Raw genomic sequence first — 12,925 nt, 5'->3', positions numbered from 1 at the left:
CTATTTTGAAATGTTACTTTCGATTTTCTTAATCATTCAAATAATATTAATAATAATAATAATAATAATAATAATAATAAAACTTTGCAAACAATGAATGCGGGGCAATATGTTTCAAAATCCTATAGCCCTACAGTGCTCTATATAATTTACAGCTAATATCGTCTCTGAACTCGATCCTTTTAGATCTGTTTTTTGCTGCATTTTCTGAACTGATACAGTGCAATAAGTTGAAATATATATTTGCTTCACTTCAACTTATTGCACTGGTTCAAAGTGCAGCAATAAGAAATAGACCTTATATCTTCACGCGCAGTCTAAGGGGCTGCGCCCAATGAAAGGAATAGGGAACAGAGAGAATAAGAATTTCAACCTATCAAAAATCATGTATTGGAATACATAATTTCTGATAGGTTCAAATTCTTGTTCTCTGTTCTCTGTTCCCTATTCCTTTTATTGTGCGCAGACTCCAAATGCTATGAAACAAAAAGAAGTAGGGATGATGATAGGCAAAGTCGAAATGTAACAATTCGGCTTTAGGGCTACATTAGAACATGTTAGAACATGCGAAACACTTCGCACGTGCTCATCTTGAAAGTTTGAAAAATCGAAAGTTCTCGACGCTCGACGCATGCGTTGCTGTATATACAATACGTAAGATCAGTACGCTATCAGAGTAAATATCAAGAAAGTAAATAGTTGATATCACATATCAGCAGGGTTGGGTAAGTTAACGTTTTTTTTTAAATTAAATTAAGTTAAAGTTAATGGCTTATAAAATGAATAAAATTAACTTAAAAGTTGAAGAAATGAAGAATTAACTTAGTAAAAGTTAAGTTAAGATTGAATTAACTTAAGTTTAAAAAAAGTTAATTTAAAAAAAAATTATTTTTGAGATCAGAATGTCTTAATTTTTCTTATAAGATTACTTTAAATATACACTTCCAAATATAGATTATTAGGTAAATTTAATTTTATATTCACATGTAAGTTACTATATATAATAAGAGTCACACTATAAGGCGTTTTTGTAAAAAAGAAAGGTAGGTGTATGTTTGCATTATTTCTCTTTCTTTAATCTTTATCTAAAGCGTGATTTACACGAGGCAATTTTTACTCGCTAGAAGCCACGTGCCACGCCATAGCGAATTCGCTACTAAAAACTTCTTCTAGACGCAGGTTTGTTCTTATAGCGTAGTCGCGGCGAGTACCGCTTTCAACCCTTGTCGCTAGCTTGTCGCTAGCTTCTTGCTACTCTTCCAGAGTGAATTTTTAAGTCGTCAGAGTGGAAAGACGAATTTTTCCGGAACGTCTCGGCCATTCAGACCAGAGAATAAGCAATAAGAGATCAAAGAATAATCATGTCATCGAATAACATATTTCGAGCCGCTGTTGTGCTTTCTGACCAACTATTCGCTTGATCACTATTAGCGATCACTTAACGCAGCGAATTCAACAATTTTAGTCGCTAGCGAATAAAAACCAAGCGTGTATAAGAAGCTTGCATCAGCGAATTCGCGGACGAATTAAGAAGCTTGCTTCAAGCGAATAGCAGCAGAGTCGAGAGAATTCACTGGCGAATTAATGACGTCACCAGATGCGGCTTTTAGCGAATAAAAGTCGCCCCGTGTAAATCACGCTTAACTTTCTTTAACTTCTAAAACGACTGCTCATGTATATTTACGACTACATTGACTAGATATTTGTTACAAAGATAAACGTAAAAATTTAGAAAATGGGTGGATGTGCAGTTTTTCTACAGCAATTCTTCATCTAAGGCTCATTTCATATTTATGTTGATGAAATATAACATTTATGATATAAAATTAGTGTGATTCAAATATAAGCGGAAATTGACAAAACCTAGCGAGTCAATAAAAACTGGTTATCGTATAGTGTGACTTTTATTATAGAGTTTCTCATTATAAAATCATTAAACTTTTTCTAAATTAATTCTCTAATGTTTAAAACTTTATAGAAAAAAAATATTAACATTAAGAGAGGTAGAAAAATTTTTAATTTAAAAAAAGTTAATAAATTAAAGTTCAAAAGTAACTAAATTAAGTTAAAAATTAATGCATTTAAAATTAATTAAGTTAAATTAAAAGTTATTAACTTTTTAATTGTTTTTTTAAACTGTTAACGTTGTTGTGTTTTTTTTTTAACTATAGTTACTATTCAATGCATATTAATATTTTAATTAATATAGAGCCGTAAGATAGCTGTAACAAACGACTTAATTCACAATTTTAGGAATCGAATCGTAATCTACTTGGAGCGTATCGCAAATTATTGTGCGAGAGAAATCTCGTTAAATGTCCAAGCCGCCCCAGCCAATATTCGAAGAAAACAACCAGACAATATGCCGCCTTCTTTTGGACGAGGGCCTCTCTCCGGATGTGGAACTTCAGCGACCGAAACATCAGTTATTTTCGGTTGTCACTCGGTGCCTGATGTTACAGCAGAAGCGCAATATGGCCGATATCAAGAATATTTTCGCCAAATTGACGAACCACCAAGAAGAGTCGACCTCTTCGAACCTCTCTTCATTAAACCTATTTACAGACAATATCGTCGTCACGGCTAAGCATGAGGACAAGTAAGACCATGATGTAAGTAGGGAATTTTGGAAATAAATATGGATCCAGATACGCTAAAGTTATTCTTTTCTTAATTAATTCTTAAGACCAGTTCTTAAGTAACATTGTGGAAGAGACATAGTATCAGACTTATAAAAGATGCGTTTTTAGCGGAGTTGGCGAACAGTCTGTAAACAGATCGCGAATCGTTTTATTTCTGATCGAACATTTATTCGTGAGTGCAGTTTGCAAACGGTTAATAAGTTGTTCGTGATTGATTGTAATTTTTTGAGTTGTTGTTTATGAGTAGTTCTTTACAAGTTCGTTCTAAGAACGGTAACATGATGAAGAAATAGAAATGGATATAATCAATTAATAATCGATTATTCAAATAATTAATCAATTATTTTTTAGTCTTGAGGGTCAACAAGAGTCACAAACAAGATTGTACTCTAATAAAAAGAATACAATTAATTTATAATCGCATCTATTTAATGTAATAGGTTTTTGAATAATCAATTATGACCATCCCATGTGAAGAAACCGACAAAATCTAAAGTGAACAGCACAGCATGTTTAATTTTCATAAATATTCGAAAACGGATCGCGAACTTCTTACACGTACCGTTTACAAACAGTGTTTGCGAACAATTAGTCAATATAGTTGGCGAATGTGTGTGTGTGTGTGTGTGATCATGCATTTCAAAGATTAATAATTTTTCTCATTTTTCAACTAAGCCACTTGAAACATTTAAAATACTTTTATATTCTGTACTTCTATGTATATAGGTTTTTGATCAATTTACAGTAAAATTTTTTTACAGAAATCTAATATTAGCCTATTTATTACGGAAAGATAGTAATTAATTTCTTACTTAGAATACTAAAGGCATTGAACAGTATTGCTTTTAATACTAGAAATAAATCATTTACTATTTCAGCATTAAAAACGGTTACTATTAAATTTCTATAAAGATTACAAAAAAAAATTTTTATTAATTAATTCTTAAGTTAAAAAAAATCAAGTGAAGAGTTTACAGATTTTCTAATCTTTATTTATATCTATTATTTATCAATATAAATAAAGTTAAAAATTTTAATGCAATAGTATGTTATTTTTTGTATTCTTCGTGTCCTTGAATAAAAAAAGAAATCTTTTAAAGGAAATTTTTTAATAAAAATAAATGTAAGTATAATAAATATGAAATCTATATATATATAAAAAGAATCGTTCTTCAATTTTTTTATCTTATTAATTAAAAATTCTGTTTTTTAATTCTTTCTTTTTTTGTACATATTTTTTAAATAACGATCGACTAAAATGTTTAATTATTTAAAAAAATTTTTAATTTAAGTTGACGTACAATAATTCACCATTACGATGATATAATATATTATTGTACTTAAACACGCGTATACATATACATATACAGGGTGGGACACCTAAAACAAAACATCTGAATATCTCAAAAATTAAACGGTAGGGAAAATATTTCAGACAAAAGTTATATGATTCGAAGTGGAACAAATAATGATAAAATCATTTTTTTTTTAAATTGATTTTTCAAGGTCACATGATCACTTCCACTTTTTTAAACGAAATGGTATGATTTTTTTTTACTATGGTTCCTCTAATTAGTCTGCATATAAAAGTATTAAGGTAGTGATATAAAAAAAACCAATAGTTTACGAGATATTTTATACTTTATTGTGCACGTATTTATTAATATAAAATGTTAAATAACTCGTAAATTACTAATTTTTTTATAATTGCACCTTAATACTTTTATAAACAATAACAAGATAAATAAATTGGTGCAAAAAATACACAGTTGCTTTAAAAAAATATGTATGCAAAATGAACAATTTTTTAAATAAGCAACTATGTGTTTTCTGTATATAGAGATTAATAACAATTATTATTGTAATAATACGTAATGAGCAATAATAATAATGAAAATGATATATATAAAATAGCAAATTATGTGTACAAAAATAACTCGGTCGACAGCGTTAAAAAATAACATCGCAAAAGCAAATAAGAAATCTCATCTCGTCAGCCTTCAGAAAGTCTTCAGTTCTTAAAAAAAAAAAACAATCATATTTTTCGCTTATTGTTAGTGCGCTTACGTAAACATGATAAATCACGAACTTCCGAAAACGTAAAAGAAACATTGAATTGCAAAAAATTACAGCATGTGTACAAGAATAAAATTACTGTTTATTTAAAAAAAAGTAATAAAAGTAATAAAAGTTTATTTAAAAAAAAAGTAAAACAATATCGTTTGCAACACAATCTTTGGCGCACGTCACTAAAATTCATTCTTATAAATTATTTACTCAACCACTTTCAATAATAATTTGTAGCAAAAATTAGTTATTTGTACTTCTTGTATATATAGCATCTTTGTTTTATGACTCACTGCATTCGAAATAAAATTTTCTCGATCAAATTAATCGAAAATTTGTTTTTTAAATTCTTAAAACGTCGTGTAACTTCGAGATTCATGAATTGATAATAATCGGACGCGTATAAGCTAGAACCACATTCGAGAATAAATTTGCAATTTTACGATCACATTACTTATATGTTCCTGCTCTTTTCTGATGTATGACTGCGATTTCTCAAAATCTTAAATAAAAAAGTGATATCTCTTGTGATATTACTCTACTATGATAAATCATCTTACTGCATTAAAATTGATATGTTTCTATTGAATTTAACTACCGATATCTATTATTGTGAATAATGGCTGAAATTAATTTTTTTTTAGATCCGTTTTTTATTTCTGCATTAGACAACACTGAATTCTCTTTCTCATTTTCGTTAAATATTCGAGGCTGGCATAAAAGTATTTGAAACACGTTATTTGCAATACAAGTGTATTTTGTATTTTAATGGAGCACATGAAAGTATTACATATTTTAAATTTAAAAATGAAAGATTAAAAGTTTTTTGTATCTTGTAATTCACATAAAATAAGATTGTTTGCTTATCTTAACATTTAAAATACAAAACACTTTTGCAATTTTTCGTTATTAATACTGAAATACAAAATACGAAATATTTTTACTTTCAAAATACAAAATACAATTGTCTTATAAATACTATTTTTTGAATAAATTAAAATATTCAAATATATGTCCAACAATGTAAATAACAAACACATATCTCACTTTGAATTCCATAAGTGTGATACCAGTTCAGCTACAGAAAACAGATCTTTTATACGTCAAAACTCGAATCTAAAATTTTACTACTTCTAAAACTCCACTACGTACGTGACAATACGTTATAATCTTCCAAGTGAAAAAAAAAACACAGTGCACGCATTGAGAAAGAACTGCAAACGCGTAGTGTGAAATTGCTAGTTTGTTCTCGAATGTGCTTATATTTATGCGCGCTAACTTCTAATCGGTCTATGAACGTTCTCCAACGTTCTCCAATGTTCTCGAAGCTACGCGATATCACATCTGCAGCGTCGTGTGTGCCTGCAATTACCTGCGGGGCTATAAAACACGCGACGCTAGCCGGCTGTTGACAGAAAGCAATCGCAAGTTTGATCGATGTGAATCGTTGAAAACGAATCGGCTCGCTACCAATTAACTCTCAACCGAGTTTCATCAGCCAATTTCATTCGAGATCTTCCATGTCTCTTTATCAAGTCTTTCTTGAGAAAGCATGTCTCTGGTGCCGTTGCTATTCTCCGACTGGTGGGAAGAGCTGAAATATCCACATTGGATTTTCGACCAAAACTTCGGTCTCGGAATGTCTCTGGAACAACTGACACATCCCAGTATCCTCGAACGCTTCGCGCTGCAACAACCATCCCGGCGTCTACGTCCAGGGGCTATGATGTATTATAGTCGACCATGGGGCGAACTGTTACGCAGCAGAGAAGAAAGTGGTATATCGACCATTAAGGCAGACAAGGACAAGTTCCAGGTGACGTTGGACGTGCAACAGTTCAAGCCGGAAGAGATCAATGTCAAAGTCGTGGACAAATTCGTGGTAGTCGAGGCCAAACACGAGGAGAAGCAGGACGAGCACGGCTGGATCTCACGGCAGTTTGTGCGCAAATACATGATACCTGAACAGTGCGATATCGATCAGGTGTCGTCGAGCTTGTCATCAGATGGCATGCTGAGCATCACCGTACCTAGGAAGGATAAACCGAAGACGCAAAACGAACGGACGATCAAGATTCAGCATACCGGCAAACCGGCGATCCAGGAGAAGGTTCAGGAAAAGGCTCAGGAAAAAACTCAGAAGAAGAAGAAGTAAAAATAGAGTAGAAGATAAAAATTAATCGTATATTGTGTTGTTTCTGTGAAACAATTTGTTCTTCTGTTTTAATATAATAATACAATATATACGAATATTATTATTTTTTTTCTTTATGTGATATCGGGTATAGAATCGGAAACATTTATGTTTGCATGTATTTTTCATTTTTATTTTTGTAATGAAAATATTCGAAGAAAACAACCGCATAATATGCCGCGTTCTTCTGGATGAAGGTCTCATCCCGGAAGTGGAACTTCAGCGACCGAAACAGTTGTTTTCAGTCGTTATTAATTGCCTGATGTTGCAGCAGAAGCGCAATCCGGTCAAACTCAAGGACATGTTCACCAAGCTGTCGAGCCAGCAAGAAGAGTCCACCCATCTCTCCATGAAATTTACAGACAATCTCGTCGTCACGACTAACCATGAAGATAAGTAAGACTATGATATAAATAAGGAATTTTTGCAATAATGTGGATCCAGATACGGTGAACGCTAAAGTCATTCTTTTCTTAATTAGTTGTTAAGACCCAGTAACATTATGGAAGAGACATGGTGTGTGCATTTGGACAGTGTCTCTGTCTAAATCTCTGCTCTTTCCGTCTACGGACTGTTCATAATAGGAAGGGCTATCTTTCCTTGTTTGACACACTTAATAATACATCTTAGGTTCTCTTTCTATATACTCTTCTTGTTAGTTCGCCAGCTTGGTGAACATGTAAAATACTGAGCTCTGAAGCCAGCTTAAAGTTCCACTTCCGGGGAGAGGCCCTTGTCCAGAAGAATGTGGTATATTATGCGGTTGTTTTCTTCGAATATATAGAAAGAGAAACAAAATATGTTAAACAAGAAAAGATTCAGTATCACTTCACGACGCGAAACAGTATTTGAATTACAAAATACAAAAAGCTTTCAATCTTTCGATTTTAAATATAAAACACGTAATACTTCTATACGATCCGCTGAAATAAAAAATATATTGTATTGCAAATAGTGTGTTTTAAATAAAAGTATTTGAAATACATGCCTAGCCCTAGACTCATTTTTCATTGAGAAAGAAGATAACATGAGCGTTCACCTTATCTGGATAAATGATATTGTAAAAACTTGCTATTATATGAGATAAAGCATAATGGCGATAATATATTGGAAACGACCAATCAAATTTGTGCTCAAATGTACTTTCCTGCATATCATAGCGCTAGCATACTGGAACTGCCAATTAAAATTGTGTCCAAATTTATTCTTCTACTGCGTATTCACGAGAATGCTTCACATTTTTACCATGGGAAAGATGATCCAAGAAGGCCGAGTATCCCGTCAATTTGTTCGGAATTGTATATTCAAATAAAGCTATTTCATAGTTCAACAAAAAATTACCAAGTTCTTTAGAGATGTCAAAGAATTATAAAGCTCTATTTTATCTGAAATACCGAAAATTATTGTAAAATTGATATACTCTAAGACTGATTATTTACTAAATATAAACTTTTTTTTTAATTACATATTGTTATTTTGTTATCTTATATAGGTAAATAAGTTTACAATTCAATTTACAATTTACTAATTTCCTTATTTTTTTATATGTTAATATAGTCACTTTTATCATTATATGTACATTTCTTTTAATAGTTCCAATATATCATTTGAAAAAAAACGCGTTATTCTGTTTCAACCATAAATTAAACAAATTTAATAAGCTTTATTATCCGAATTTTTTGTTTTCAAATAATATGTATATGCAATACTCGTTTTCTTGAAATCATTTTCTTTGAATGGAAAAACGTAGATAAAATTATTTATTTTAAAATGAATTCTAAAATATATTAATATTTTTTTTATATATATTTACTGTTGCTTATGTATCATAAAGCAACATATGAGTTGAAGAATAATCAAGGACTTTTCGAAATGTGTATCAGCAGAAATATTTAGATAACGTACATTCAAACATAATATATTATCTTCCTTGACAATAAATTCTGTAAATAAGAATATTGATAATGAATATTATTTTCGTAATATTAATACATTAATTGCCAAAGTAAAGAAAGGATCGGATGTTATTTGTAATCAAATGGTCAAATTAAAAGCAAAATTTGCAAATTATTTCAGAGAAAGGAATAAATAGACATTTAGATATTATTTACTTATTATATTGAAAATATAGAAAATTAATTTGTAATATAAAATTTATTAAAATTATAGAAATTTTTCGTGATATGTGTGTCATTAAAAAAAAAACACGAAAATTTCAAACTCATTTCGCCATAATTCCTAGAATTCTAAAAATGCGATTTATTATTTTCTGGTCTAGTTTTCCTCAAAACGCTTTATTCTACGGATGTTTTACCTTTTAAAATAAATTAATTATGAGAAAAATATTACAAAATGATAATAACATATATACGTAAAACTTTAATTCTTACGAAATATTATATTTATGTAATATCAATACGTTTTCAATATATTATATTTATATAATAGTCTCCATTATGAATATACGCGTACATTTTTTATTTTTAAATAAAAAAATACAATCTCTATTATATTCAAACATAATTATGTTTAATTCTGATAACATAAACATTACAATGAACATAACTGAAATGAAAGAAATAATATAATTTTGAATCAATGCTTTGTAATGTAAAAATCCTTTTATTTTATTATCAATGTAAGATTACAAAAACATTTCTTTTTCAAGAATAGATTATTATACCACAAAACGTCTCAATAATACAATGAAGGAAAACAAATTTATATGTATATATATGTGTGCGCACGCGCGCGTGTGTGTATGTGTGTGTATATGTGTAACTATAATACAAAAACATATTGTAGCCAACAGCAAAGAATGTAATCTTGTAAAAAAAAATGCAAGTGTAAGCAGTGTGGAATATAATTTTATAAAAGGTAATGCAAAATATAAAATAACGTATCAGATAAAAAAAGAAAAAGAATAATTTAATCTATCGTTTCTTGGATTTTAATCTTGCCTCGTGTCTGCTAAGTTGTTATCATTTATTCCGTCAGCTTTCCCAACGTCAGCCTGTCCAATGCCAACCTGTCCTACGCGGTCAGCCTGTCCCATGCCAGCAAAACTCGCGTCCACTCCAGCTTGTCCTGCGCCAGCAAATCCAGCTTGTCTAACATCAATCTGTTCCATGCCAATTTGTCCCGAACGAACCTGTCCCGTATTATTAAAAGAAACGGCCGATTGTCTGCTCTGCTCGATCTGGATCACCTTTTGATAATTCTTCAACGGTACCATGATCGTCAAGATGCCATCACTCGATGTCGAAGATGTTATATGATCGATGTCAGAGTTACCAGGTAATAGATATCGTATCACGAACTGCTGGGACCCAACGTTGGATTTGTTCTGCTTTTCGTGCATGCCCTTGATAATCACCCAATTGTCCACCACTTTGACGGTGATTTCCTCCGGATTATACTGCTGCACGTTTACGGTGATTTTGAAGCCGCCACTGTCGATACTCGTAGTACTGATGACATGTTTGTTACGATTTAGGTTCCTCCATGAGGTATAAGGATAGAAATCCAAAACCTCGCGACCGTGAAAATTACTTGAAGAATAACGATCACGGAAGCGAGAGAATAATCGCGATCGAGCAAGGTTTCTACCGAGAGTTCCAGTGAAGAGATCTATCGGATTAGTGGGAGTACCCAATCCCAAATGAAGATTTGAGAATAACAATGGCAAGAGATACATGTCGTAAGAGTCTCTTCTTATTTACGAATAGATTTTTTTACTTTGACGAAGAAATCAATGAATGAAGGTATATAACCGACTGATCTGTTTGCGTACGATGCGATGCTTCGTGTAATCGTATTTTGTAATGAAAACGACTGCCGTCGCGACCGTTATTTATATCAGACAGCTTTTTATCTGGGTGGGGAATTTACATTCTGTAAATAGTGTAAGACTTCAAAAAACTACCGTGAATAGAAGCTGCATTTACATTTAGTTAAAACAAATCCTCCATGAGTTTGTTTAATCCTTCCGCGCAATTAATAATTGTCGATGAAAAACATGCCCAATTGTCCTTTTCTGCTATTTGTCGATAGCTATTCAAACTTCAGCTATTCAATTCAAATTTTACATCAATTATTTTCTTGTACATTTCAGAAAACTTCCAAGTTATTTATATATCATATAACATAAAGGTTAACGTTTTATTAATCTATGCATCAGAGATTTTCTGTATATTAAAAAAATTAAAACTGGAAAAGGAAAGTTGGTGTCTATTAAAAAAAAAATATTTTAATGACTTTAAATTAAGCTATACGTCAGTGGTTTCCGAATAAATAACTCACATTTGGCAGTGTTAAGTAAATCAATATCACGTGAAATTCACTCACATTTGGCGATAATAAATCAAGATGACGTGGAAAGTCAATATGATGACTAAATGAGCAAAATTATTACAGAAATTATACAAAATTATTCGTTTAACAATATTACTGAATTATAACACTTTTTATATGTATCATCTTATGTAGAAAAATGGAAAAATTGGAAAAAATGTTTTGATAAAAAAATTATCGAATACACATTAATGCTTGTGAATTACGGATGGAATTCCGTACCACAATTCATAAAAAAACTAAGCATCGATCGTTATTAATGATCGCAACGTAGTCAAATGAGACACTTCCGCGAATTACATGAATGTTGAACGATATTTTTTACAGTATTTGTTAACCACTGATTGATCTTTTACTACTTCTGTACTCAAAAAAATATCAAATATAAAATATCAAGCTTAACCAGCCAAAATGCTACAATAATTTAAAATGTGGTGTAAAAAATCAAGTGATTTTACATAAAAAAAAGATAAGATTGCTTTCAAATAACACGGTATCGTAATGGGTAACTTGTAATCTAGTGTCATATGTGCGACTGACACGTCAAGTGTTGATGAGGTATTAGACTTATAAAAGATGCGTTTTTAACGGAGTTGGTGAACAGTCTGTAAACAGATCGCAAATTGTTTTATTTCTGATCGAACATTTATTCATGAATGCAATTTGCAAACGGTTAATAAGTAATTCGTGATTGGTTGTTGTTTGTGAGTAGTTGTTTACAAGTTCGTTCTAAGAACGGTAAGATCACAAAGAAATAGAAATGGATATAATAATCAATTATTCAAATAATTAATTATTTTTTAGTCTTGAGGGTCAACAGGAGTCACAAACAGGATCTGTATCTTGATTGTACTATAATAAAAAGAATGTAACTGATTTATAATCGCATCTATTTAATTTAATAGATTTTTAAATAATCAATTATGACCATCCCACGAAGAAAACGACAAAATATGAAGTGAACATCGCAGCATGTTTAATTTTCGTAAATATTCGAGAACGGATCGCGAATTTCTTACATGTACCGTTTACAAACAGTGTTTGCGAACAATTAGTCAATATAGTTGGCGAACTGTTTTCCGATGTTCATGCATTTTAAAGATTAATAACTTTTCTCATTTTTCAACTAAACCATTTGAAACATTTAAAATACTTTTATGTTCTGTACTTCTATATATATAGATTTTTGATCAATTTATAGTTAAATTTTTAACAGAAATCTAATATTAGCCAACTTATTACTGAAAAATAATAATTAATTTCTTATTTAGAATACTAAAGGCACTAAACAGTATTGCTTTTAATACTTGAAATAAATAATTTACTATTTCAGCATTAAAAACAGTATTAAATTTCTATAAAGATTACAAGGAAAAAAATTTTTGTTAATTAATTCTTAAGTAAAAAAAATCAAGTGAAGAGTTTACAGATTTTCTAATTTTTATTTATATCTATTATTTATCAATATAAATAAAGTAAAAGGTTATAATGCAATAGTATGTTATTTTTTGTATTCTTCGTGTAAAAAAAAAAATCTTTTAAAGGAAATTTTTTAATAAAAATAAATGTAAGTATAATAAATATGAAATCTAAAAAGAATCGTTCGTCAATTTTTTTATCTTATCAATTAAAAATTCTGTTTTTTAATTCTTTCTCCTTTTGTACATAT

The 12,925-nt window shown here is 30.4% G+C and overlaps 2 protein-coding genes across 2 annotated transcripts; one reads left to right on the top strand and one right to left on the bottom strand.

Moving 5' to 3' along the window:
* The first annotated feature begins 6,141 nt into the window (after positions 1 to 6,141).
* Positions 6,142 to 7,294, top strand: LOC108752620 (protein lethal(2)essential for life-like). Its single transcript, XM_018493587.1, has 2 exons — positions 6,142 to 6,860; positions 7,178 to 7,294. Exons 1-2 carry the CDS (start codon positions 6,262 to 6,264, stop codon positions 7,254 to 7,256), a joined length of 678 nt encoding a protein of 225 aa, XP_018349089.1. The 5' UTR covers positions 6,142 to 6,261; the 3' UTR covers positions 7,257 to 7,294.
* A 2,559-nt stretch (positions 7,295 to 9,853) lies between these two features.
* On the bottom strand, positions 9,854 to 10,985 carry LOC108752385 (protein lethal(2)essential for life-like). The gene has a single exon (XM_018493186.1). It carries the CDS (start codon positions 10,598 to 10,600, stop codon positions 9,854 to 9,856), a length of 747 nt encoding a protein of 248 aa, XP_018348688.1. The 5' UTR covers positions 10,601 to 10,985.
* Between the last annotated feature and the right edge of the window lie 1,940 nt (positions 10,986 to 12,925).

This window comes from Trachymyrmex septentrionalis, unplaced genomic scaffold (assembly GCF_001594115.1).
Source record: "Trachymyrmex septentrionalis isolate Tsep2-gDNA-1 unplaced genomic scaffold, Tsep1.0 scaffold60, whole genome shotgun sequence".
Lineage (NCBI taxonomy): Eukaryota > Metazoa > Arthropoda > Insecta > Hymenoptera > Formicidae > Trachymyrmex > Trachymyrmex septentrionalis.
The sequence above is the reverse complement of the archived record's forward strand: the minus strand, read 5'-3'. Positions and strand labels throughout refer to the sequence as shown.